Source organism: Hyla sarda, chromosome 4 (genome assembly GCF_029499605.1).
Source record: "Hyla sarda isolate aHylSar1 chromosome 4, aHylSar1.hap1, whole genome shotgun sequence".
NCBI lineage: Eukaryota > Metazoa > Chordata > Amphibia > Anura > Hylidae > Hyla > Hyla sarda.
Window position 1 is genome coordinate 165,848,286 of NC_079192.1, and position 25,252 is coordinate 165,873,537.

General features: G+C 43.9%; 1 protein-coding gene across 2 annotated transcripts in view; it reads right to left on the reverse strand.

The window, feature by feature from the left end:
* SCAMP5 (secretory carrier membrane protein 5) overlaps positions 1 to 25,252 on the reverse strand; it is a 48,486-nt gene that overhangs the window by 16,723 nt on the left and 6,511 nt on the right. For both annotated transcript variants that reach the window (XM_056572613.1, XM_056572612.1), the window contains exon 2: positions 4,155 to 4,214. In XM_056572613.1, the coding sequence (XP_056428588.1) occupies positions 4,155 to 4,161 (7 nt within the window). In that variant the 5' untranslated portion in view covers positions 4,162 to 4,214. The remainder of the gene's footprint in view (positions 1 to 4,154; positions 4,215 to 25,252) is intronic.

The window sequence follows — 25,252 nt, forward strand, 5'->3', positions numbered from 1 at the left end:
GACAAGGGCAGAAGACCCCGGGAGAGACAGCCGGAGGGGACCTCCGGCCGCCATGCTGGATGATCTGATCCCCGCTGCAGCGCTGCGGGTGATCTGATCATCCATTCAAAGAACCGCACTGCCGCAGATGCCGTGATCTGTATTGATGACGGCATCTGAGGGGTTAATGGCGGACATCCGCGCGATTGCGGATGTCCGCCATTACCGGCAGGTCCCTAGCTGCTGATAGCAACTGGGACCTGCCGCACATAACACGAGCACCGGTCCGGTGCTTGCGGTCATGTCGGCGCATAAATGTACGTCATGGTGCATAGAGTACCACGGCACCATGACGTACATTTACGTCCATGGTCGTTAAGGGGTTAAACATACTTATTGGGGGAGATTTATCAAAACCTGTCCAGGGGAAAAATTGCCCATAGCAACCAATCAGATCGCTACTTTCATTTTCAGAGGTCTCTTTACAAATGAAAGGTCTGAGGGCTGTTGTAGTGGTACCTTGCAGAGGAACAAGGGTGCTAACACCTCTGTGAATTGTGGTCAGCATAAGGACATCCCTCTTTCCTTATATCTAACCAACAACCAGTTTTCACAAGTAAGGGCCCTGCTCTCACCCCAAGGGATCGGCATTTTGATGAAACATCTCAGGATTTTTTTTTATTTTCCTGCACAGTGCCACACGCTGCAGCAGCTCTGAGGGGAAAGTGTCTTAACCCCTTAAGGACTCAGGGTTTTTCCGTTTTTGCACTTTCGTTTTTTCCTCCTTACCTTTAAAAAATCATAACCCTTTCAATTTTCCACCTAAAAATCCATATTATGGCTTATTTTTTGCGTCGCCAATTCTACTTTGCAGTGACATTAGTCATTTTACCCAAAAATGCACGGCGAAACGGAAAAAAAAATCATTGTGCGACAAAATCGAAAAAAAAACGCCATTTTGTAACTTTTGGGGGCTTCCGTTTCTACGCAGTGCATATTTCGGTAAAAATTACACCTTATCATTATTCTGTAGGTCCATACGATTAAAATGATACCCTACTTATATAGGTTTGATTTTGTCGCACTTCTGGAAAAAATCATAACTACATGCAGGAAAATTTATACGTTTAAAAATGTCATCTTCTGACCCCTATAACTTTTTTATTTTTCCACGTACGGGGCGGTATGAGGGCTCATTTTTTGCGCCGTGATCTGAAGTTTTTATTGGTATGATTTTTGTTTTGATCTGACTTTTTGATCACTTTTTATTCATTTTTTAATGTTATAAAAAGTTACCAAAATACGCTTTTTTGGACTTTGGAATTTTTTTGCGCGTACGCCATTGACCGTACGGCTTAATTAATGATATATTTTTATAGTTCGGACATTTACGCACGCGGCGATACCACATATGTTTATTTTTATTTTTTTTTACACTGTTTTATTTTTCTTATGGGAAAAGGGGGGTGATTCAAACTTTTATTAGGGAAGGGGTTAAATGACCTTTATTAACACTTTTTTTTTACTTTTTTTTTGCAGTGTTATAGGTCCCATAGGGACCTATAACACTGCACACACTGATCTTTCATCCTGATCACAGGCATGTATTAACACGCCTGTGATCAGCATTATCGACGCTTGACTGCTCCTGCCTGGATCTCAGGCACGGAGCAGTCATTCGTCGATCGGACACCAGGGAGGCAGGTAAGAGCCCTCCCGGTGTCCGATCAGCTGTTCGGGACGCCGCGATTTCACCGCGGCGGTCCCGAACAGCCCGACTGAGCAGCCGGGATACTTTCAGTTTCACTTTAGAAGCGGCGGTCAGCATTGACCGCCGCTTCTAAAGGGTTAATACCGCACATCGCCGCGATCGGCGATGTGTGGTATTAGCCGCGGGTCCCGGCCGTTGATTAGCGCCGGGACCCACGCGATATGATGCGGGATCGCGGCGCGATCCCGCTTCATATCGCGGGAGCCGGCGCAGGACGTAAATATACGTCCTGCGTCGTTAAGGGGTTAAAGAGGGGGATGTCGGTATAAAAGTTATCCATGTAGGATAACAATTTTCCCCCTAACTCACAGAATGGGGGGCATTCTAGGGGTTTCAATGCGGGAGTCCTTCCCTTCATACACCCTAACCCTGTAAGGGACTCTCACATATGTGGAATCATTTCAAGGGAACTCCTGTTGCATTATCAGCATAATGCAGACATTTTGGCATCAAGCAAGACCTTTTCACATTCATACGGTAACTTTTTTTTTTTTTTTTTTTTTTTTTTACTAGGCCCATATGCAGCATGAGGCCCTGATATATGTCCTCACCTCGACTGCATTGACAGGGGTCTATCTATTGGTTGTTGCCAAAAATACATCATGATGTTGGGCCACAAACTGTTGGTCAAATTGACAACTGTCCAGAACTGGTGTCCAGAGGGGGTTATCTGAAAAGGGGACAGGGTAGTTACAGTGTTTCCCCGAAAAGAAGACAGTCATATTTATTTTTCATCAAGAAGACACACTATGGCTTATTTTCAGGGGATGTCTTTATTCTTCCCCTTGAGGACCCACAAAGCAGAACTTTCTGTTTCTCACTTCACTGAGGAGAAATTTACTTTCACTTTCTGTTTCCCTTTATGCCGCAGGTGGCAGCACTAACAAAAGTACCGGGACCTGACAGGGGGAGCCGACCTGCTTGATGGGGCTGCCAGCACCTCTCCGGTCACCTTCGAGATAGCAGCTGTCACGATGGGGCAGAAGAGAAGGGCTGCCTGTCTTCTTTACCGCTCTGCGCCAGTACGCTTAGCCACGCCTACCACTATGTCTTATTTTCAGGGTATGGCTTATATTACACCAATGCGTAGAAATTCTGCTACGGCTTATTTTATGGGTATGTCTTATTTTCTGGAAAACCGGGTAGTATGGTGTACAGGAAAACTTGTGCGTAAGATAGGGAAAATAGTTAGCCTCTACTGCCTTTGCCCTGAGGCACCACCTTCTATGGGCTCATCATCACTGGATGACAAGAATGGGGAGAGTAAGTCTTCTTTAACACTGCGGATGCACCCTGTCAAGAATGGCCTTATTTACTTTTACTATGAAATAAATAAATATAAATACATTTTATATATATATATATATATATATATATATATATATATATATATATATATATATATTTATTTTAATTTTTACATTTTTTTACTTTTCGCAGTCTGTGACACCACCTACTGTTCTGAGGTGTATAGCCAGACCGCAAATGCTCCCCAAAACTCCTTCACCTCCTTTATCACTGATCATCAACCAGGGCAGGCTACACACGGGGTACAGTCCTGAACAGTCGTTCTGGGTGTCCTTAAAGTTAAAAAAAAAATAAACCTACACCCCCCCAAAAAAAAAAAAAAAAATTAGGGCAGACAGTAGCCAGTACTGATTGATCACAGATGGAAATATATAAAACCACCTAACTTTTCCTGTATTTACTAATGCGGATCCTCACCTCACCAACAATCAACAATTGCAGGCACCAGGAGGAACTGGCTGCAGGGCTCCAGTCGCACACGTTCCTCAGCTCTGCCCAGACTTGAATGAGCAGCCAGAGCGGAGGAACCCAACTTTGAATCCCTGTAAGTGTCAGGAGACATGGGGATCCTAAACAGTCATGACGTAAATAATGTTCTGGTGGGCTAAGTACCAGGGCACCATGACATACATTTATGTAATGTGTCCACTAGTGGTTAAATATTATATTATTACTGTTTAGATTATATCAATTTAAAAAGGTCTCTACTATTTTGCATTGTTATACAGATATCTGGGTGCAGCACGCAATGTGAAGGGCAATGGCTATGTCTAGAAACGTATGTTTGTACAGTAATCACATTTCTTGTCTTTATATTTTCAGTAAACATCAGCACGACAACTAAATGTCACACATACCATATAGCTAGTACAGACAAAAGTAGAATATGTATTTACATGTATATATTACCCTTGAAGTAACCATGACAACTAAAATGAAAGCATCCATTGTTTGCAACAATGAATATAGTCAGGATTGGAAAATGGAAAAAAATAGATACAATGCCTATATTCCAAACTGTTACTACTTTCATAGACAACAGCTTTATAAAAAGGGTTTAGTGTGCAGATTAATGCAGCAGTATATAGTATCTCACCCGACATGGCGGCGGTTGTAGGTTTGTAGCTTGATCCGGAATTAGTAAGTCACAGAAAGCCTGCGGGAACAGAAAAAGACAAGGTCAGTAAGAAAGCACATAGCAAGTCTCTCTCTACTGACAACACTGGTGTTTGGTTAATCTCATACAGTATACTACGATGGTGCTGTACAATAGTCATTTGTGAAAAATGCTCCAGAGGGACACTTTAAATAAAGTTTTTATGGAAAAAATATTTAAGAAGTTTGTGATGTTTTTAATTTTTTTTTCCCATTTTTCCATTTTACTATCTATCTGTTTTATAAAATAATCCCAGAATCTTGTAGTTTTCATTCTGACCACTAGGCCTAAAACTAAGCATAGACCATACTCCTTCAAAAAGGTGTTGGCTGAGTGTTTTCCCCATAAACATGAATGATTGGTGAGGCAAATGTTTATTTGTTTTCAATTGAGAGAGAAGGGGTAAGCTGCTGCCAGACAGCTCTACAGTTCCTTATCTCTCTGAGAACAAAAAGGATCAGGTAGTTAGAATGTAACATGCCTTACCCTCCTCTCCCTAAACCAGTGTTTACCAACAGGGGATCTTCCAGCTGTTGCAAAATTACAACTCCCAGCATGCCCGGACAGCCAAGGGTTTGGCAAAAGCTGGAGGCGCCCTAGTTGGGAAACACCGTCCTAAAAACATTATCTGCGGGGGGGGGGGAGAACCTGAAAGACCCCGATACACTCAGACAGCCAGCCCCAGCGAAGTCGGTGGGTTTGGCAGACTTGATTTAAAATGTTTGGGGGGCCTTTCCTGTCTAAAAAGTAATGACCAATAGCACTGTTCTACAGGTAAAAAGTTGTGCGCACAAAAACAACTGTTCTTACATAATTTTGGGGTGCTCAAAACGAAAATGACAAAAAAAAAAAAAAAGTCTATATTGGCTCTAGTTTCCATGATATACGAACCAACTAATGAAGGTTTATAAAATGCATGATGCAACTTACACCATAGATTACATGGTCAGTATTGGTGACCAATAGAAAACCGGCAAGCATACTAAGTTAATGCAATTTTAGCTAATCTTACGTCACCAAATTCTATAAAAGTCATAGTGTCTGTTGCTTGGCGAAGTTAGGGTGGGTTCATGCTGCGTTTAACAATGGGCATACCACGGTTTTAAGTCCGGTCAGAAAGTCGGATACAAGACAAAAATTAGTTGACCGTAGTCATTCAAATAAATGAGAAGGGGGCTAGGTCTGGCTGTGATACGGGAGCGCCCGGTTTTCACACCTCCTAGCCGAATCCGGTTCCTGTGTGTAGTTAGCGCAGTGTGAACTCACCAGCGGCTTTAAAGAGTACCTGTCACAAACTAAACTTTTAATATATACAGTCATGGCCGTAAATGTTGGCACCCCTGAAATTTTTCTAGAAAATGAAGTATTTCTCACAGAAAAGGATTGCAGTAACACGTTTTGCTATACACGTTTATTCAATTTGTGTGTATTGAAATTAAGCCAAAAAAGGGAGGAAAAAAAAAAAAAAGCAAATTTGACATAATGTCACACCAAACTCCAAAAATGGGCTGGACAAAATTATTAGCACCCTTAACTTAATATTTGGTTGCACACACATAACTGAAATTAGTCGCTTCCTATAACCATCAATAAGCTTCTTACACCTCTCAGCCGGAATGTTGGACCACTCTTCTTTTGCAAACTGCTCCAGGTCTCTCTTATTGGAAGGGTGCCTTTTCCCAACAGCAAATTTTAAGATCTTTCCACAGGTGTTCAATGGGATTTAGATCTGGACTCATTGCTGGCCACTTCAGAACTCTCCAGTGCTTTGTTGCCATTCATTTATAAGTACTTATTGACGTACATTTGGGGTCATTGTCCTGCTGGAAGACCCAAAATCTCGGATGCAAACCCACTGAGCTGTACAGTGCGACCCAAAATCCGTAGGTAATCCTCAGATTTCATGATGCCTTGCACACATTCAAGGCACCCAGTGCCAGGGGCAGCAAAACAACCCCAAAACATCATTGAACCTCCATCATATTTCACTTTAGGTACTGTGTTCTTTTCTTTGTAGGCCTCATTCCATTTTCAGTAAACAGTAGAATGATGTGCTTTACCAAAAAGCTCTATTTTGGTCTCATCTGTCCACAAGATGTTTTCCCAGAAGGATTTTGGCTTACTCAAGTTAATTTTGGCAAAATGTAGTCTTGCTTTTTTTTTTTTAGGTCTGTGTCAGCAGTGGGGTCCTTCTGGGTCTCCTGCCATAACGTTTCATTTAAATGTGGACTGATATTCATGCTGTCCTGCTGGCTCAGGGAGCATCAGTGTCAGCGAGAACTATCTTTGGAACTTGTTTGGGGCTGCTTATCCATGATCCGGACTATCCTGCGTGGACACCTTTCACCAATTTTTCTCTTTCGTCCATGCCCAGGGAGATTAGCTACAGTGCCATGGGTTGCAAACTTCTTGATAATGTTGCGCACTGTAGACAAAGGCAAATCTAGATCTCTGGAGATGGACTTGTAGCAAAGACTAAGTGAACTTCTCTCCTTTTTATCTGCTTTCAGGTGTGATTTTTATATTGCCCACACCCGTTACTTGCTCTGGGTGAGTTTAAAAGGAGCATCACTTTAGTTCTTAATTTACGGTTATGATGTTTTACATGTACATTACTTGTAATTGTTGATGCTGTTTTGCTGCAAAATTGCCATGTTGTGGCAGATTTCCCTAGTTGAATGTTTCGATTTTTTGTGTATGTTCTAAAATCCAATAAACTTGTTAAATATAAAAAAAGAAAATATTTTTTTTTTTTAAAAGGAGCATCACATGCTTGAAACTATCTCATTTATCCACAATTTTGAAAGGGACTCAATTTTGTCCAGACCATTTTTGGAGTTTGGTGTAACATTATGTCCAATTTGCTTTTTTTCCCCTCCCTTTTTTGCTTTAGTTCCAATACACACAAAGGGAATAAACATGTGTATAGCAAAACATGTGTTACTGCAATCCTTTTCTGTGAGAAATACTTTATTATCTAGAAAAATGTCAGGGGTGCCAACATTTACGGCCATGACTATTGTTTTTATGTAGTTATAAAAGTCCCTTTGCTATTTACTTGATGTTGAAATTCTCGACCTTTATGTATTTTAACGTGATTGAAAAAAACGTCCACTAGGTGGCTCTGTTCTGTTCCCTGCACAAGTCAAACAGTTAGTTTGGTCTCCTCCCGGACATGCAGAAGTCCAAACACAGGAAGTGCGTGCAGGGCATGGCGGGGCACAGCTCTCGCAGGTATCAGTTACATCGTGCCTGCTGGGGAATGCCCACTTTCTCCTGCCAGGAGCTCATACAATGTGAACAAGAGAAAAGGCATGATACAGAGCTTTTTAAAGCTTAGAAAAATATGTTAAGGGCAGGAGGGGTGTTAGGAATAATTAGGAAATATAATCTGAGTTTACAAAATATGGTTTGATGACAAGTACTCTTGAAACATTGTTTTATGCTAGTAAATTTAGTTATGCCTCGAACCTGTAAACATATAGATTATACATAAACAATAATATATAATAAATATAATTATAAACAAACAATAAACATATACAATAAGTATATTTTTATGCTTACCGTAAAATCTCTTTCTCGTAGGATCCATTGGGGGACACAGAACCGTGGGTATATGCTCTTGCTGCAAGGAGGCGCTGACACTAGGCACACAAAAAAAGGTTGGCCCCTCCTGGCAGGATATACCCTGCCTACTGGCCCTGAGCTAAATCAGTTTAGTCCCAAAAGGAGTAGGAGGCAACCGACAGAAAAAGAAACCAGCAGGAGTCTGAGGGAACCAGACAAAAAAAGGGGACTGATCCACCCCTCGGACAAAACCAACGAAAACTGTACCCAAACCATGGGTGGGCGCTGTGTCCCCCAATGGATCCTCCTAGAAAGATTTTACGGTAACAATAAATAAAAAAAAAAATTTACTTTTCTCGGTCGGAATCCATTGGGGAACACAGAACCGTGGGATGTACCAAAGCAGTCCCCGGGGTGGGTAGAAAAGTACTCAACTCAAAATCAGGCACAGGATGAAGCCACTGCCGCCTGCAACACCTTGCTGCCAAATCTGATGCCAGAAGACCCTTGCGACTACCCTCAGGAATTAAAAAAAAAAAAAAAAGTCACCCTGTCGAAAAGAGGAGGTGACCGAAAGATAGGTCCGGACAGCCCGAACCACGTCCAGGGTGTTAAGGGAATGCTCCTTGGCATTGGAAGGGGACATACAAAAAAGGAAGGAAGAATAGTCTCTTCGTTCACATGAAGAGAGGAAACTACTCTGGGCAAAAAAGAAAGAGGTGGACGAAAAACCACATTGTGCCGATGAAGCAAAAGAGGGGAACGACAGGAAAGAGACGCCAATTCAGAGACCCTTTGAATAGAAGTGATGGCAATGAGAAAGGCGACCTTCCACGAAAGACTACGAAGAGAGGCATCCTGAATGGGTTCAAATAGAACCTCCCTCAAAGCTCCAAGTACCAGATTAAGGTCCCACAGAGGAGTGGGGGACCTGAAAAGGGGAGTCTTGTGGGCCACTCCCTGCAGGAAGGTGCGGACACAGGAGTTAGAGGCCAACTGCCATTGGAAAAGAATAGAAAGAGCCGAAACCTGAACCCTTAAGGGAGCTGTGGGTCAAATGTTGGTCCAATCCCGATTGGAGAAAAGCAAGAAGGCGCAGAAAAGAAAAAACACCACCGGAGAAAATAAGCTTTCCAGGTGCGGTGATAAATCCTGGCAGATGAAGGCTTTCATGCTCGAAGCATGGTACAAATTACCTAAGGGGGAAAACCGTGTGCCCTCAATACCACGGTTTCCACCGCCACGCCGTCAAATGCAGTGTGGCAAAGAGGACCCTGAGAAAGAAGATCGGGGCGGAGTGGAAGACGCAGCGGCACGTGGTCGACCAGCTGAATTAAGTCGGCGTTCCAGAAGGGCAGAAAACCTATATAGATGCACCAAACTGACACAATATTATGAGTAAATATAAATCTTTATTATAATCAGATAAGATAAAACATGATAAAAAATCAGCAGCAGTTAGAAAGAAAACGACTCCGAACACAGATATTAAATAATGTCCAATAGGTACATGGAATGGCACATAAATATAGGTATACAATACTCAATGAAAAAGTGGACTTAAAAACAAGCCACAATACATGTATATATATATATATATAAAGAATACACCTAAAAGTGCCTAAGTAAACCCAGTACACTAATGTAAACAAGAAGGACATATAAAGAAGTATAGCTAGTATAGTGTCATTTGCCCAGTGCTATCGGCAGTATGAATACAGGGAGACAAGGATGTTGCCCATACATATCCGAGGGGAAACAAACCACCTCGGTAAAAGTTGGAGCATCGGTTGTCTCTGAAAAAAGTTTTATTAAACATATAAGACTGTTCATGCACCTAGCCAACTGACACCCAGCTATACTTACAAAGGTCGGGAGCCTACCCCTACGTCGTTTCGCTCACTCGCTTCCTCAGGGAGTCAAGAAGGGCAGAAACGCTGTCTGCCTTGAGTTTCCTTAAAATCCTGGGCAGGAGGGGAAGGGGCGGAAAGAGGTAGGGGAGACGGAAGGCCGACGACGGAATGACCAGAGCGACCACGGCCAAGGCTAGAGGGTCCCGCAACTTCGCCACAAAGAGGGGAACTCTCCTGTTGGGGCGGGACGCGAAGAGATCCACATCCGGGGTTCCCCAGAGATTGCAGATCTGAGAGAACAACTCCGGATGGAGAGATCACTCCCCCGGATCCGTCAAAGAGTGGCTCAGAACGTCCGCTTCCCAATTTTGCACACCTGGAATGTGGATCGCCGAGAGAGCAGGGACTCGAATTCTGGAGACCTCCTCCATCATCGAACGACTTTGTGTACCGCCTTGGCGATTGATGTATGCGACCACCGTCGCTTTGTCCAACTGAACACGGACCGGCCGACCCTAAAAGGAGATTCTCCCAGTGGAGGAGGCAGAGAAAAATTGCCTGGATCTCCAGAAGATTGATGCGAAGACGAGATTCCTGAAGGGACCAGCGACCCTGGACCATCAGGTCCAGAAACACACCTCCCCAGCCCTGGAGTCTCGCATCGGTAGTGACAATCTGCAAATGAAGAGAGAGGAAAGACCTCCCCAGAAGAAGAAGAGGAGAATGGAGCCACCAAAGAAGGGACCGCCGCACCTCCGGAGGCAAAAGAATCCGGCGATCCAGGGAGAACGGCCCTAGCTGTAAAAACAAAAAAAGAACACCAGGTCTGGAGAGAGCTCCAGTAGCGGGTGTGGGAGGTAGGAATCCCAGCAAGGGTCTCCTAAACCTTCCCGTTGTCCATCCGACACGGATTCTTTTTATGACTATACAATAAAAAGTTATCACCATCCTCTGCACCATCTCCGATTGCTAATTTCACCCCGCCGGTGTAGCGCTGCAGCGCCAAAATTGTTACCCACGGGAAGGTTTAGGAGACCCTTGCCGGGATTCCTACCTCCCACACCCGCTACAGGATCGCACCCACCGTCTCTGACGGGACCGCCGGCCAGCTGCTCCCGGCGCACCTACGGAAAAGATACCTGCTTAAGGCTAACAATCAGTGTTGCGCCTGACATTAGCGCAACATATAAAGGTGAGCAGACTCTTATCTACCTGTTATCCACAGATAATCGGCACTATTAGCGCCACATCTGTCTGTCTTTTTTCTCCCCTACATATTGGAGAGAGCTCCAGACCTGTGTCTTGCCTCCTAGGACACCAAGCAAAAAATTGATTAGCTCAGCGCCAGTAGGTGGGGTATATCCTGCCAGGAGAGGCCAACCTTTTTTGTATGCCTAGTGTCAGCGCCTCCTAGCGGCAAGAGCATATACCCACGGTTCTGGGTCTCCCAATGGATTCCGACCGAGAAAGATTATTTCATGCATTCACTGTTGCGAATATAATTCACTTAATTTTAATAAAAATATACAGGTTTATACATACGCATTAAGTTTTGGCGCATTATTTGCCTATTACCTGTAGCTGGAAAATGTAAAATGTCTGTTGCATGAAAACTAGAGCCAACTAACCAATTTCATTATTATATTTGAATTCAGCATAAAAAAAAAAATAAAAAAAATGAATAAAAAAAAAAACACATACAAAACAAAACCACTATTCTCTGTCCCATCTCATGTCCTGCCCGATATGGAGGCACAGTATGAGAGTTACGTAGAAAAACAAAGCCAATTTCTTCTAAAAACCACACCACACCTGTTCTCAGGTTGTCTGTGGTATTACAACTTGGTTCCTTTCATTTTAATGGAACAGAGATGCAGGACCACATGCAACCTGAGGATAAGGGTGGCGCTGTTTTTGGAAGAAATCTGCTGTTTTTCTAATCCTGAATAACTTAACTCCCACAGAAAAGAGAGAACAGGCGTAACCCCCTCTCCAACATACTGTGGATGGTGGTAGAATTAAGTATTTTAGTTCCATCTCTCAGACATCAGGTTTTGCTTGCCACGTTAATGAAACAATGGTGCCAGGTAAGGAGGAAAAAAAAAAATATATATATATATATATATATATAAAAAGCAGAGGAAAAGGGGGAGTGATGAGGGAGGGGGAGTGATGAGGGAGGGGGGAGTGATGAGGGAGGGGGGAGGGAGGTAAGGAAAATTAAAAGCACAGCGGGGAGGAGCCGCCGCTGGTCATTGATTTAAAATGGGCTGCTAATACTTCACAAGCAGCCGCTACTGCGGCCGCTTTAAATCAGTGACCAGAAGATTTATCGGCATATAAAACGCAGACAGGGGTGCGTGTCATACGCCGATGAATACGGGTATTTACATTAGTTTTAACCTGCTCTGGCCAGCCCCGCCATGGGAGCCCAAGCAGATAATCGCATGTTTTCCCGGTGGGCTATATCGCAAAAAGCAAAAATCGCAATTCGATTGCTTTTGTGATCTATCGTGCAGCCCTAATTTATATATATTATACATACATATACACATACATACTTACACACACACACACACTATTAAGTGGTGTACTCCCTGCCTAAAAGATACTTCCTAAAAAGCTTAAAAAATAACTGCTGATGAAGGTTTACTGCAGGAAGGAAAATCATTGAACATCAGCATTTCCGCACACAGACTAGTCAAGAGTAGTCATATGACCTCTCATTCCAACTTGCTGAAGTGGAAGGAGCAGAAAATAGTTTTTTGTGTTTCACATTGTTGCACTGTAATGTAAGATCACGAAAACCAAACCCACAGAATGGGCCATATATAAATTAAATGCTGTTACTTGCAACCTGGCAATCATTGCGTCCACACTTTCCCATGGAACTAAGTGTAACAGTAACAGACCACGTTACGTAGCAACAGTCCCTGGCAATACGATTATGTTTATACTATCACAGATTCCGTCATATTTGACAAGCAGAAAAGAGAAGCATGCAGCGATTCATCTCATAAAAACGACAAACAGATCCTGGTAAACCCCATTATAAGTCAGTGGGTTTCGTTGGGTGTCTGTGTCCCTCTTGCAATGGGTTCAGCACATGGTCATTTTCATACTGAAAAAAGGAATTGACAATGCAGATGTAAACGTCAAAAAAAGTAGTCATGAATGCCCTGACTGAGTAGAACCAGCCTTGAGCACAAGTACACAACAAAGCCAAACTGAAATATATATATATATATATATATATATATATATATATATATATATACACACCACAGAATGGTATGTGTATAATATAACAGTTCTTTATACTCTACAGTCACAGCACATTCCGACTAATATTATTATTGGTGCATAGATAAGGATGTAGCACATACTGAGACTATAACTACATATCTTATTTTATAGGAACAGATTGGCATAACTGGTGGATAAAATTGATCAGTTATGCATTCTGAGAAAACACTGGAAAACTCGCACTGCAATTCATTTTCTGTCCATGGTCTTAGTCCTGTCTTGTGATCGGGCTTTGAGCAGTGTCAATGTAGTACCACTCTCCCAGTCTTCTCCAACCTGACCCTCTAGCTTTCGCAAAACTCCAACCATGCTCAGACAAGCTTTGTTAGTAGTTTTGCATCAGATAGAGGGCCACAGCATTGCACAGGATTCTCACGAGTAAAATAAAAAGCATGCTGAGCAGCAGGGGAAGCCATGAATAGTCATGTCCCACAAAAGTCCATCAATACTGCAGGAGTGAGGCAGGACATGCAGCTGCTGGAACCTCCAATGCTCACCTGTTATGAATACAGTGACCCCCCCGACATACGATGGCCCCGACATACGATCATTTCAACATACAATGGCCTCTCAGAGGCCTTCGCATGTAGAAGGCAGCATCAACATACGATGCTTTTGTATGTCGGGGCCATCGCATAAACGGCTATCCGGCAGAGCAGACTGCTTCAGCTGTCACCGGATAGCTGTTTACGGTGCCCCGTGTGGTCCGCTGACAATCACTTAATTGTCCTCGGGGCTCCGGCACGATCTCTTCGGGATCCCCTGCATCGTCGGCGCTCTCCATCGTCGTCATCACGTCGCTGCGCACGCCGTTCCATCATCCAATAGGAGCTGCGTGCATAGCGACGCGATGGCGGCGACGGAGAGCGAGGATGCCGGGAAAGCAGAGGCCTTGCTGGAGCATCAGGGACACCCGGGGTACGCGGCGACAGCGATGGAAGGTGACATCCAGGGCAGCGGTGACGGTCCGGAGCGGCGGGGACAGGGGAGTACAACTTCCTATGCCAGTGGTCTTCAACCTGCGGACCTCCAGATGTTGCAAAACTACAACTCCCAGCATGCCCAGACAGCCAACGGCTGTCCGGGCATGCTGGGTGTTGTAGTTTTGCAACATCTGGAGGTCCGCAGGTTGAAGACCATTGTCCTATACTTTACATTGCACGGATCCCTCAACATACAATGGTTTCAACAAACGATGGTTCATTTGGAACGGATTACCATCGTATGTTGAGGGACCACTGTATAGGAATCTGCTGGAGAGTTGACATTGGCTTTACAGACGCTCATAACTCAGGATAACAAGTAGAACCCTTCTCTAGGACATGTTCACAGGAGTGAAAATATTCATTGCAGAACGGGCCAACAAACCCATAAGGCATGTTTGCAATGCCAAGGATAAAATCCATAGCAAAACTAGGCATTAGAAATATATATAGGTTTACCATATCTGCTTCTAAACAAGAATGTCCCATTCACCTACAGGAAGGAGAGGACTTGAACAAGTCACTGACTGACACAAGTTGAAGAATTTAAAAAGTGTTTTCCCATAAACAAAAGTTCTCTTAAATCGGTAGGGGTTCCATGTGTCCCCATCTGAATGGGATGGTGGAGGAGCATGTGCACTGAAGACGTCAGAGTCCAGCGCTATTCCTGGCAGTCCCATAGGGATGAATTAAAGGGGTACTCCGCCCCTAGACATCTTATCCCCTATCCAAATGATAGGGGATAAGATGTCAGATCGCCGGGGTCCCGCTGCTGGGGACCCCGGGGATCGCTGCTGCAGCACCCCGCTATCATTACTGCGCAGAGCGAGAGCGCTCTGCACGTAATGACGGGCAATACACGGGCCGGAGCATCGTTACGTCATGGCTCCGCCCCCTCGTGACGTCACGGCCCACCCCTGTCAATACAAGTCTATGGGAGGGGGCGTGGCGGTCGTCACACCCCCTGCCATAGACTTGCATTAAGGGGATGGGCAGTGATGTCATGAGGGGCGGAGCCATGACGTCACGCTGCTCCGGCCCCTGTATCGGCCGTCATTACGCACAGAGCGATCTCGCTCTGTGCAGTAATGATGGCGGGGTGCCGCAGCGGCGATCCCCGGGGTCCCTAGCAGCGGGACCGCGGCAATCTAACATCTTATCCCCTATCCTTTGGATAGGGGATAAGATGCCAGGGGTGGAGTACCCCTTTAAGGGATTGGTTTTAATTATGGAAAACATTTTTAAGCATGTGTATGGTTTACTGGCTTAGAGGCACACAATATGAGGTCTGATGGATTTCTGGCGACAATTCACTATCACAGACTGCAATTTAGGTGGCGTGCAGCTGGGACTTGCTTGCAACCGGACTGCAGTTTGTTGGATTTTTTTTCTTTTTTTTTTACTTTTGAAACCGCCAAATAGAAAAACTGAAAGAGTCATGCAACAGAATATTGCAGACAAGCTGCGCAAGTTTTTGGTCATGTGACATTCGAAAACTTTATCTTGTGGAAACAAGGTCATCATGCAGCCCTAACCTAAGGCTGGACACCATTTAGCTGACAGCAGTGGAGAAACATCAAAAAAAGAGCAACCTGTGTTTGGTGTAAAAAAAAATAAAACAACTTACTAATATATTATCCAAAGTGAACAGACCACCCATTTCAGCTTCATGTAAGCTGTGACATCACGTCATAGCCTGAGCAGTAGCTCCATGCATCCTCCTGTTGGGAGGGGTTGAGTTGTAACTCAAGCTGTGACCTGACGTCACAGCTTTAAAGGAATGATCTGTGAACTTTGGATAATAAAACTGTATTAGCAAGTTGCTTTATTTTACACTTTTATTATACCATACAAAAGGTTGTTGCTCTCACCAGGCAACCCCTTTTAATGGGCTATTCCCGGGATTATTTTTTTTATTTGACTATGCTACAGGGGCTGTAAAGTTAGTGTAGTTCATAATAGTGTCTGTACCTGTGTTTCATGGTGGTCTCGCAATTCTTCTGTGATTTTTGCCCCAATGGTTATTTTTAACAGCATACAAAATGTCATCTCAGGTTTTCCTAGGTTGCAATGCGGCATTACATTACTAGTCAGGTGTTCAGATGGAGCCTGTCTTTGCTTATTAAGTGGAGAAAGTGCTGGGTGGGAGGGAGATCATTCTGCAATAATTGTAGCTTTGTAGAGGCACCCTGGTTAGAAAACACGTCTATTGCATGCAGGGATCACAGATGTGTTTCAATGGGTGGGGTGCCCAATTTGTGGGAGGGAGAAAAGTGACCTCATTGGACTTGTAGTCCGAGGGAACAAACTCCAAGAGGAAATAGCCATTTCACAAAAAGATAGCCTCAGCTTTATGGTAATCTCACAACATGGCTATTTAGCTCCAGATCCTTCCTAATCATGTCCATTACTGTCTGTCAGGTACATGCTAAAATCTCCTTATGGTGGATAACCCCTTTAAAGGGGTTGTCCAGGAACAGAAAAGCAGAGGCAATTTCCACCCCTTAGGTTGTGTGTAGTATCACAACTCGACTTCAATGGAAGTGAGCTGCAATATCATACACAAACTGAGGACAGGGGTGCCACTGTTTTTGGAAGAAATTAGCACTGGTTTTGTATTCGTGGACAACTCCATTTAAATCAAATAAGTTGTTTCAGCCTTAGGGTCTATTCACACGGCAGAATTTCTGCTTGCCGAATTCCACCTCAAATGAAAGCCCAATAGACTTCTATGGGATTCTGCACTCCCATTCACACTTCTGCATTTCCGCACAAAATCCGCACAAGCCAGAAACCACCCAAGGAAGCTGAAGCGGAATTGGTGTGGAAAATCTGCCTTGTGAATAGACCGTTAGATTAAGGGTAGACCTAAGGTCAGTTTGTGGAACGGGTGCCCTCATTTTATAAATGGTTTGTTCTTATGCACAAGAGGCACAAAACAGTGGCTAACAAAGTCTTGACCTTAGGCCTGAGGATTTTTTATGTCACTGTACAGGGCCAATGCATGAGGCGTTGCTGTGTGCATTAGGCCCTTAAAGGGGTTATCCACCATAAGGTGATTTTAGTATGTACCTGCCAGACAGTAATGGACTAGTGTTGGGTGCGAATATTTATCGCGAATATTGCAAATATAGTGCTTAATATTCGCAATTCCGAATATTCGCATTTTTTTTCCCCCCACAGTACACATCACAGTGATCATCCCTCCCTGCTTCCAGCTTGTGGTGTAAACAAGGCTCCAAAACTAGTTACTGTGTCAGACTGGCGGGCGCCCGAAAATTCACATATGCGAATCTTCGTATATGCGAATATTCACATATGCAAATTTTCACGCATATTGATCCCTAGCTTCTTTTAGCACGCAATATTGCGCATGGGAATTTTATGGTGAATGCGCATGCGCATTTTATGGCGCATAGAAAAAAAGGCCGCGAATATTGCGAATATGCAAATTTTGCAAATATGAAGAATATTAGTCCATATATTCGCAAAATATCGTGAATTCGAATATGGCCTATGCCGCTCAACACTATAATGGACATGCTTAGGAAGGATCTGCGCTTGTCTTGGGGTTAAATGGCTATGTCATGAGATTACCATAACACTGTGGCTAGCTTTTTGAGAACTGGTATTTCCTGTTTGACTTTTCTTCTTTGCCTACAAATCCCATAATTCCATTTTCCTCCCTTCCACACATCAACCACCCCACCCATTGAAACATAAATGAGCTGTATTCATTCAAAAGACCTGTGGTTTTTAATCAGGGTGCCTACAGCTGTTGCAGATTGATCTCTCCCTCACCAAGTGATCCCTCAACCCATTGAAGCAGACAGGCTCCCTGTCATCAGCTGACTAGTGAGTCAGGTCTCGGTTGCATTGCAAGCAGGGAAAAATCTGAGCCAACAGTCATTTTGTATGCTGTTAAAAAAAAAAAAATTGGAGTGAAAATCACAGAAGAATTGTGAGAAAACCATCACACACACAGGTACAGACACTACATTATGAACTACACTAACGTTACAGCCCCTGTATCATAGTCAAATAAAATAAAACATTCCTGGAATACCCCTTTAGGGTACGTTCCCACACGGCGTATTTGCTGCTGCGTATTTTATTTTCCCTGTTGAAGTCAATGGGTAGGAAAATACGCAGCACCAAATACGCAGCAAAATACGCCGTGTGGGAATGCACCCTTAGGGTCTATTCTGCGCAGATTTGATGTGCAGGATTTCAAACTGTGTTCAGTCATTCACTTTACATTGAAATCTGCAGCAGAAAATCCTGCGCATCAAATCTGCACAGAATACTGTACGTGTGAATAGACCCTTAATACCAATGGTGGCATTTTTTTGCTTGAAGTTTGGACTTTTATTTTTAAATGTATAGCTAAACAGTAACTACGCAGTTTTTCTTTGGCTGGGAAATAGCCCTCCACTGCTGTTGTTGTCTTGCATGCAGTTGTTGGGTAAGATGTGGAATGTTCTATGCAGCTTTCTTAAAGGGGTACTCCAAAGGATAGGGGATAAGATGCCTGATCGCGGGGTCCCGCCGCTGGGGACCCCCGTGATCTTGCACGCCGCACCCCTTTAAAATCAGTCCCCGGAGCGTGTTCGCTCCGGGTCCGATTACGGTCCATCACGGGGACAGAGCATTGTGACGTCACGGCTCCGCCCCCAATTGACATCACAGCTCCGCCCCTCAATGCAAACCTAAGGGAGGGGGCGACAGCTGTCACGCTCCCTCCCATAGGCTTGCATTGAGGAGGCGGAGTGTGACGTTACACGGGGGCAGGGACTGATTTTAATGGGGCAAGATCACGGGGGTCCATAGCAGCGGGACCCCCGCATCAGGCATCTTATCCCCTATCCTTTGGATAGGGGATAAAACGTCTAAGTACCCCTTTAAAGGGGTATTCCAGGATTTTTTTTTTTTTTATTTGACAATGCTACAGGGGCTGTAAAGTTAGTGTAGTTCATAATATAGTGTCTGTACCTGTGTGTGACGGTTTTCTCACAATTCTTATGTGATTTTCACCCCAATATTTATTTTTAACAGCATACAAAATTACTATTGGTCTCAGATTTTTCCCAGGTTACAATGCAGACAGCTGATGACAGGGAGCCTGTCTGCTTCAATGGGTGGAGCGATCGCTTGGTAGGAGAGAGATCAATATGCAACTAATGCAACAGCTGTAGGCACCCTGATTGAAAACCACAGGTCTTTTGAATGGATGCAGCTCATTTATATTTCAATGGGTGGGGTGGGTGATGTGTGGGAGGGAGGAAAATGGAATTATGGGATTTGTAGGCAAAAAAAGAAAACTCAAGCAGGAAATACCAGTTCACAGAAAGCTAGCCACAGTGTTATGGTAATCTCACAACATAGCCATTTAGCCCCAAGACAAGCGCAGATCCTTCCTAAGCATGTCCATTACTGTCTGGCAGGTACGTACTAAAATCACCTTATGGTGGATAACCTCTTTAAATAATGAAAAACATGGGTTAGTGTTCATAGTAATAGTATTCCAGGATAAAGCGCGTTCTATGGAAAGTCTGTAAGTCACTATTTTAGGTACAAATGCCTTGGTCCAAGAAAAACACATTTGGAGAGATTTATCTAAGCCTGTGCAGAGGAAAAATGGATCAGTTGCCCATAGCAACCAGATAACTTCTTTCATTTTTCAGAGGGCTTTTTAAGAATGAAAGAAGCGATCTGATTGGTTGCTATGGGCAACTGGTCAACTTTTCCACTACACAGGTTTAAATAAAAATTTAAATTTAAATAAAAATTGAAATTAAGGCTCCATACACACTACATAATCCCTGCCCGGATGAACATGCTCATTCTTTTGGTGGAGTCTGGGATACGGAATTTCCATAGTGGAACGTCCGCTGCAGAAATTCTGTAGTGTGAATGGTGCCGCAGAACCCCACTGAAAACAATATTTTCTGAGCGTAGTGTGAATGGGCCCTAAGGCTATGCCAAGACATAGTGATGCAAAGTAGTAGCTGGAAGATTTATTACTAAGAATTTGTATCCTAATTTCACAATAGAATATATATTTGCCTTAGCTTTTTTTTGTTTTTAAAGTACAGGGCTAAATAACGCAATCAAATGACCAAAATCATACAGCAATTATTAACAGCAAAAGCTGCTGCCCACAAATGACTGCCTAGACCTGTTCCAACTGCTTCCCATAGAACGCACCACTGTCTGTGTCACAAGACATTCGGAGGAAAACGTCACAAACTGACAACAAAAGTGACAGCTGCTGCAGCACTACCAGCCTGGTATAATGTAAGCATTATGACTCGCTCCCATACTGCCCTGTACTGAATGTACTACTGTCTATGTCAGTGGTTCCCAACCAGGGTGCCTCCAGCTGTTGCAAAACTACAACTCCCAGCATGCCCGGACAGCCAAAGGCTGTCCGGGCATGCTGGGAGTTGTAGTTTTGCAACAGCTGGAGGCACCCTGGTTGGGAACCACTGGTCTAAGTTCACTAGAACGTCTATTGGCTAATTAAAGCACCAAGATATAGATAGATATATATATATCTCTATATATTTTTAATAGGGATCGACTGATTATCGGTTTGGCCGATATTCACGATTTTGGACATTATCGGTATCAGCAATTACCTTGCCGATATGCTGATAATGCCCCATCCCCCCGGCCAGAGACCGCTGCCGCCGCCCCATTGCCTCCCCCATCCCCGGTTTTATAATTACCTGTTCCCGGGGTCCGCGCTACTTCTGGCTCCTGCAGCGTCCTGTGCTGTTGCTGTGCGCTGCGCAATGACGAGTGACGTCCTCAACGCGACGTCACCGTCAGTGCGCACAGTGACCGCTCAGGACGCTGCCGGAGCCAGAAGTAGCACGGACCCCGGGAACAGGTAATTATAAAACCGGGGATGGGGGAGGCAATGGGGCAGCGGCGGTGGTGGTTGGACTAGGGAAGACCCCAGGACAGGCAGGGGGAGAGAAGCGGCGGCGATCTCTGGCCTCACAAAAGCCACTGCAGTTCATTGATTAAAAGCGCCCGCTTTAAATCATTTATCTGGAGCGGCTTCTGCGGTGCCGGGCTCGGGGGAAATAGCAAATAACTTATACCGGAATATCGGTATAAGTTATCGGCTATCGGCCTGAAAGGTCACAGATTATCGGTATCGGCCCTTAAAAAAAAAATCAATATCGGTCAATCCCTAATATGCGTTAATAAAAAAAAATAAAAAATAAAAAAAAATATATATATATATATATAGATAGATAGATAGATAGATAGATAGATAGAGAGAGACAAAGGCCTTGTGAGAAGGCTGAAACGTCGCAACCTCTGATGTTTTGGTGAATAAAGCCACACATTATTCACGTATATCCTGGAGTGCTGCTGTTTTTCCATATTATATACATATATATATATATATATATATATATATATATATATATATATATATATATATATTATATTTTTTTTTATTTATTTTTTTATTATGAACAACAACACCATGGCATAGATCAGTAAAGTAAGATTAGTTATAAATTATTTGTAATGAGTAGTGTAAGAGTAAGACTGGGACAAAGACTGGTCAGGGTTGAGAGAACACTGAATGAAGCAAAGTACAGAGACCTTCTGAAGGGTGTATTCACACATACAGTATCCTGCTGCAGAATGTAAACTAAATGAACATAGCTTGAAATCCTGTGCATCAAATGAGTGCGGGATACTGTCCCTGTGAATATACTAAAGGGAGAGAATTATCAAGACCTGTGCAGAGGAAGTGGTGCAGTTTCCCATAGCAACCAATCAGATCACTTCTTTCATTTTTATTAAAGAGGCCTGTGAAAAATGAAAGAAGCAATCTGATTGGTTGCTATGGGAAACTGCACCACTCTTCCTCTGCACAAGTTTTGATAAATCTCCCCCCTAAGGGTTTATTTGACGTGCAGGATTTAGAGCTACAGATTTGATGCTGGGTTCAGCCATTTAGTTTACATTGAAATCTGCAGCTTCAAATCCTGTGCATCAAATATTCATATGACACTGTACTGTGAATACACCTTGGGGTATGTTCACATTTAGCATACACACTGCAGATTTTATGTTGTTTAAGGGTGCGTTCACACACTAGCAGTTGGCAGCGAGTTTCACGCTGCGAGTCATACTACCATTGATTTAAATGGGTCTGCGGACAGTCCGCAAATCTGACACTATTGCGGACTGTCTGTGGACCCATTCAAATCAATGGTAGTATAACTCGCAGCAGGTTTACCGCAGCGTGAAACCCGCTGCTAGTAATAGCGTGTGAACGCACCCTTAGGGTATGTTCACATGGGTGGGTTACCTGCGGAATTTACGCAGCGTATTTATTGCAGAAAATCTGCAGTGGATTTTGCTACCATTGACTTCAATGGGTCAGCAGAAAATCCACAATAGAGGCAGATTTGCAGATTTTCCTTCGGACCCATTGAAGTCAATGGTAGCAAGATCCGCTGCGGATTTTCCGCAACAAATACGTTGCAGAAATTCCGCAGGTTATCTGCCCGTGTGAAAATACACTAAGGGTGCGTTCACATGTGCATATTTTCTGCTGCAGATCTGTTGCAGATTTGCTTCGACAGATGTTACTGCCCATTGGAGTCAAAGTGTGGCTCCAGATGTGCCTGCTCGGAGCGGCAATCCGCCTCTACGAGCAGACACACTGCTGCGATGGCAAGTATCCACACGCATGCGCGGTGTAATTGCATACATCGCGGCCGCTCCCCCTGCTCCCTGAGCTAGGCCGAGAGCAACCACAATGTGTGCGAGTATACTGCGCATGTGCACGGCGACTCGCTCATCGTAGTGTGTCTGCTTGTAGCTGCGGATTGCAGCTCCGAGCAGGCACACTGTAGGGGGTTCATCGTCGGCGGATCTGCAGCGTAAAATACACTGTGGACACGCCCATGTGAACGAGCCCTAAGGGCCTATTCTCACACACACAGTATTCTGTGCATATCTGATGTGCAGGATTTGAAGCTGAAGATTTCAATGTAAACTAATTGACTGACCACAGCTTCAAATCGCTAATTTGACAGAATAGACCCTATGGGTAGGGTCATTCACAGCGCATCTGCAGCGTATTTGACGACAGGGTAGAGCAGGCTGCCCGCTGTGGCTGGGTAGCTCTGTGTGGCAGCTCAAGACTGCCGGCGGCAAATCAGGCGCTACAAGCTGACACAGAGCTACAGAGAGCTCGCTATTTTGTTGCTCCCAGACTGTCGGCACGCATTCACAGTGTCAAATACGATGCGGATGCACTGTGTATGATCCAACGCTAAAGCTGTATTCCACATTTTTTTTTACCTTCAGCTGTTATAATACAGTGTTATATACTTCTATTACCTCCGTGCACCGGACTCCACCAACAGTCACCATCCAAACTGACTGAGAAGAACGGCAGAAAATCCCCAAATCCAAGTGTGTAAACCACGTAGCATCATCCCAAAGAATACTGGAGGCTGGAATTGCTTACAAGTGTTTCAACTAAGTACTATGTAAAAAGTCTGACTACTTACGTCAACGCAATATTTTATTTTTTCCTTATTAATTACCAAAGATTTCTAACATTATATTTTCACTTTGGGGGAATTTATCCTGTTATGCTTAGATCAAGGTAATTTTCCCCAACATTTCTGCCCGAGCGTATGTCATGTGTACTTGTGCCAAATTTATCAAGAGGCGCATGGTTTTCCATAAATAACTTAGATCTAAGTAACTTTTAAAGTGTGGTCCAGGCTGGAGCGCTGGGAAAATCTGTGACCATTTTAAATTACTTAAAGTGTACTTGTCGTCAACAAAAACTTTTTATATAATGTAGATAATACCATTATATGTATATGTTTAACATACATTGGTTACAAAATGAGTATATTTTTGTCCCTGCAGCTATTACCTGTGTGTCTCTGTGAGGAGTCCAAATACAGGAAGTGAAGGTGGACAAGCAGGGCTCAGTACACTGAGGACAAGCAGGGCTCTGTACACTGAGGACAAGCAGGGCTCTGTGCACTAAGAAAAAGCAGGACAGTGTGCACTGAGGCTCTATAACATGCTCCTGGCTCATACACCAGGATGATTGACAAGCCAGGAGTCTGCACAGATCCCTGCTTGTCCTGTCCTCACTTCCTGTTTTTGGACTCCTCATAGAGACACACATGCAATAGCTGCAGGGACAGAATTTTTACCCAAAAATATACACAATATTTAATCAATGTATATTACAAATATACATATAATGGTATTATCTATATTATATAAAAAGTTTATGTTGCTGACAGGTACACTGTAACTCATTAGTACCACTGCAAAACTCAAAGCACGTTTGACTTCATTGGTAAAATAACTTAAAGGGGTACTACCGTGCTGACAACTTATCCCCTATCTAAAAGGATAGGGGATACGTTGCCGGATCGCACGGGGTCCCGCCGCTGGGGACCCCCGCGATCTCGCACGCAGCACCCCGTTCTCATCAGGCCCCGGAGCGAACATCGCTCCGGGTCTAATGACTGCCGATCACGGAGCAGGAGTATAATGACGTCACGGCTCCGCCCCCTCAATGTAAGTCTATGGTAGGGGGCGAGACACGATCACCGGCCCAGTCATCAGACCAGGAGCGGACGTTCGCTCCAGGGCCAGATGAGAGCGGGGTTCTGCGTGCGAGATCAGGCAACTTATCCCCTATCCTTTAGACAGGGGATAAGTTGTCAGCACGGTAGTACCCCTTTAAGTGACATGGAAGTGAAAATGTCACAAAAACTTGTGACAAATGTACATGAAAAAGCCATGAAAATACAAAAATAAATTCTCCATTAGTCGGTTTAGGCTATGTTCACACATCGGAATATCAGCACGGAAAATCCAAAGACTGTGGGCGCTGGCATAACATGCTGGCGCCAAGACCACAAGGGAATGCACCGTCTCATATAGATGACTATGCATTCCGTGCGGAGTCCACAGAAAGAATAAAACCTGTCAATTCTTTCTGTGGGCATGGAAATAGGAATTTACGTGTCAGAAACATGAAAATTCTGCCCTATGCACAGCGCAGCAGAATCCCATTGAATACAATGGGACTCTGCTGCTGCGGAATCTCTGCACGGGAATTCCGCACAAAAATTCCGACATGTGAATATAGCCGTAGGGTATCGAGTGAAAAATCACGGGGAAAATGTGGATGTTTCTCATTTTAGTTCAAGATCGCAACATAACAAAAAGGTGAAAAAAAAGTATAAAGGTTTTGAAGACTTTCCTGCAATATATACAAACATACATGACACACACACACACA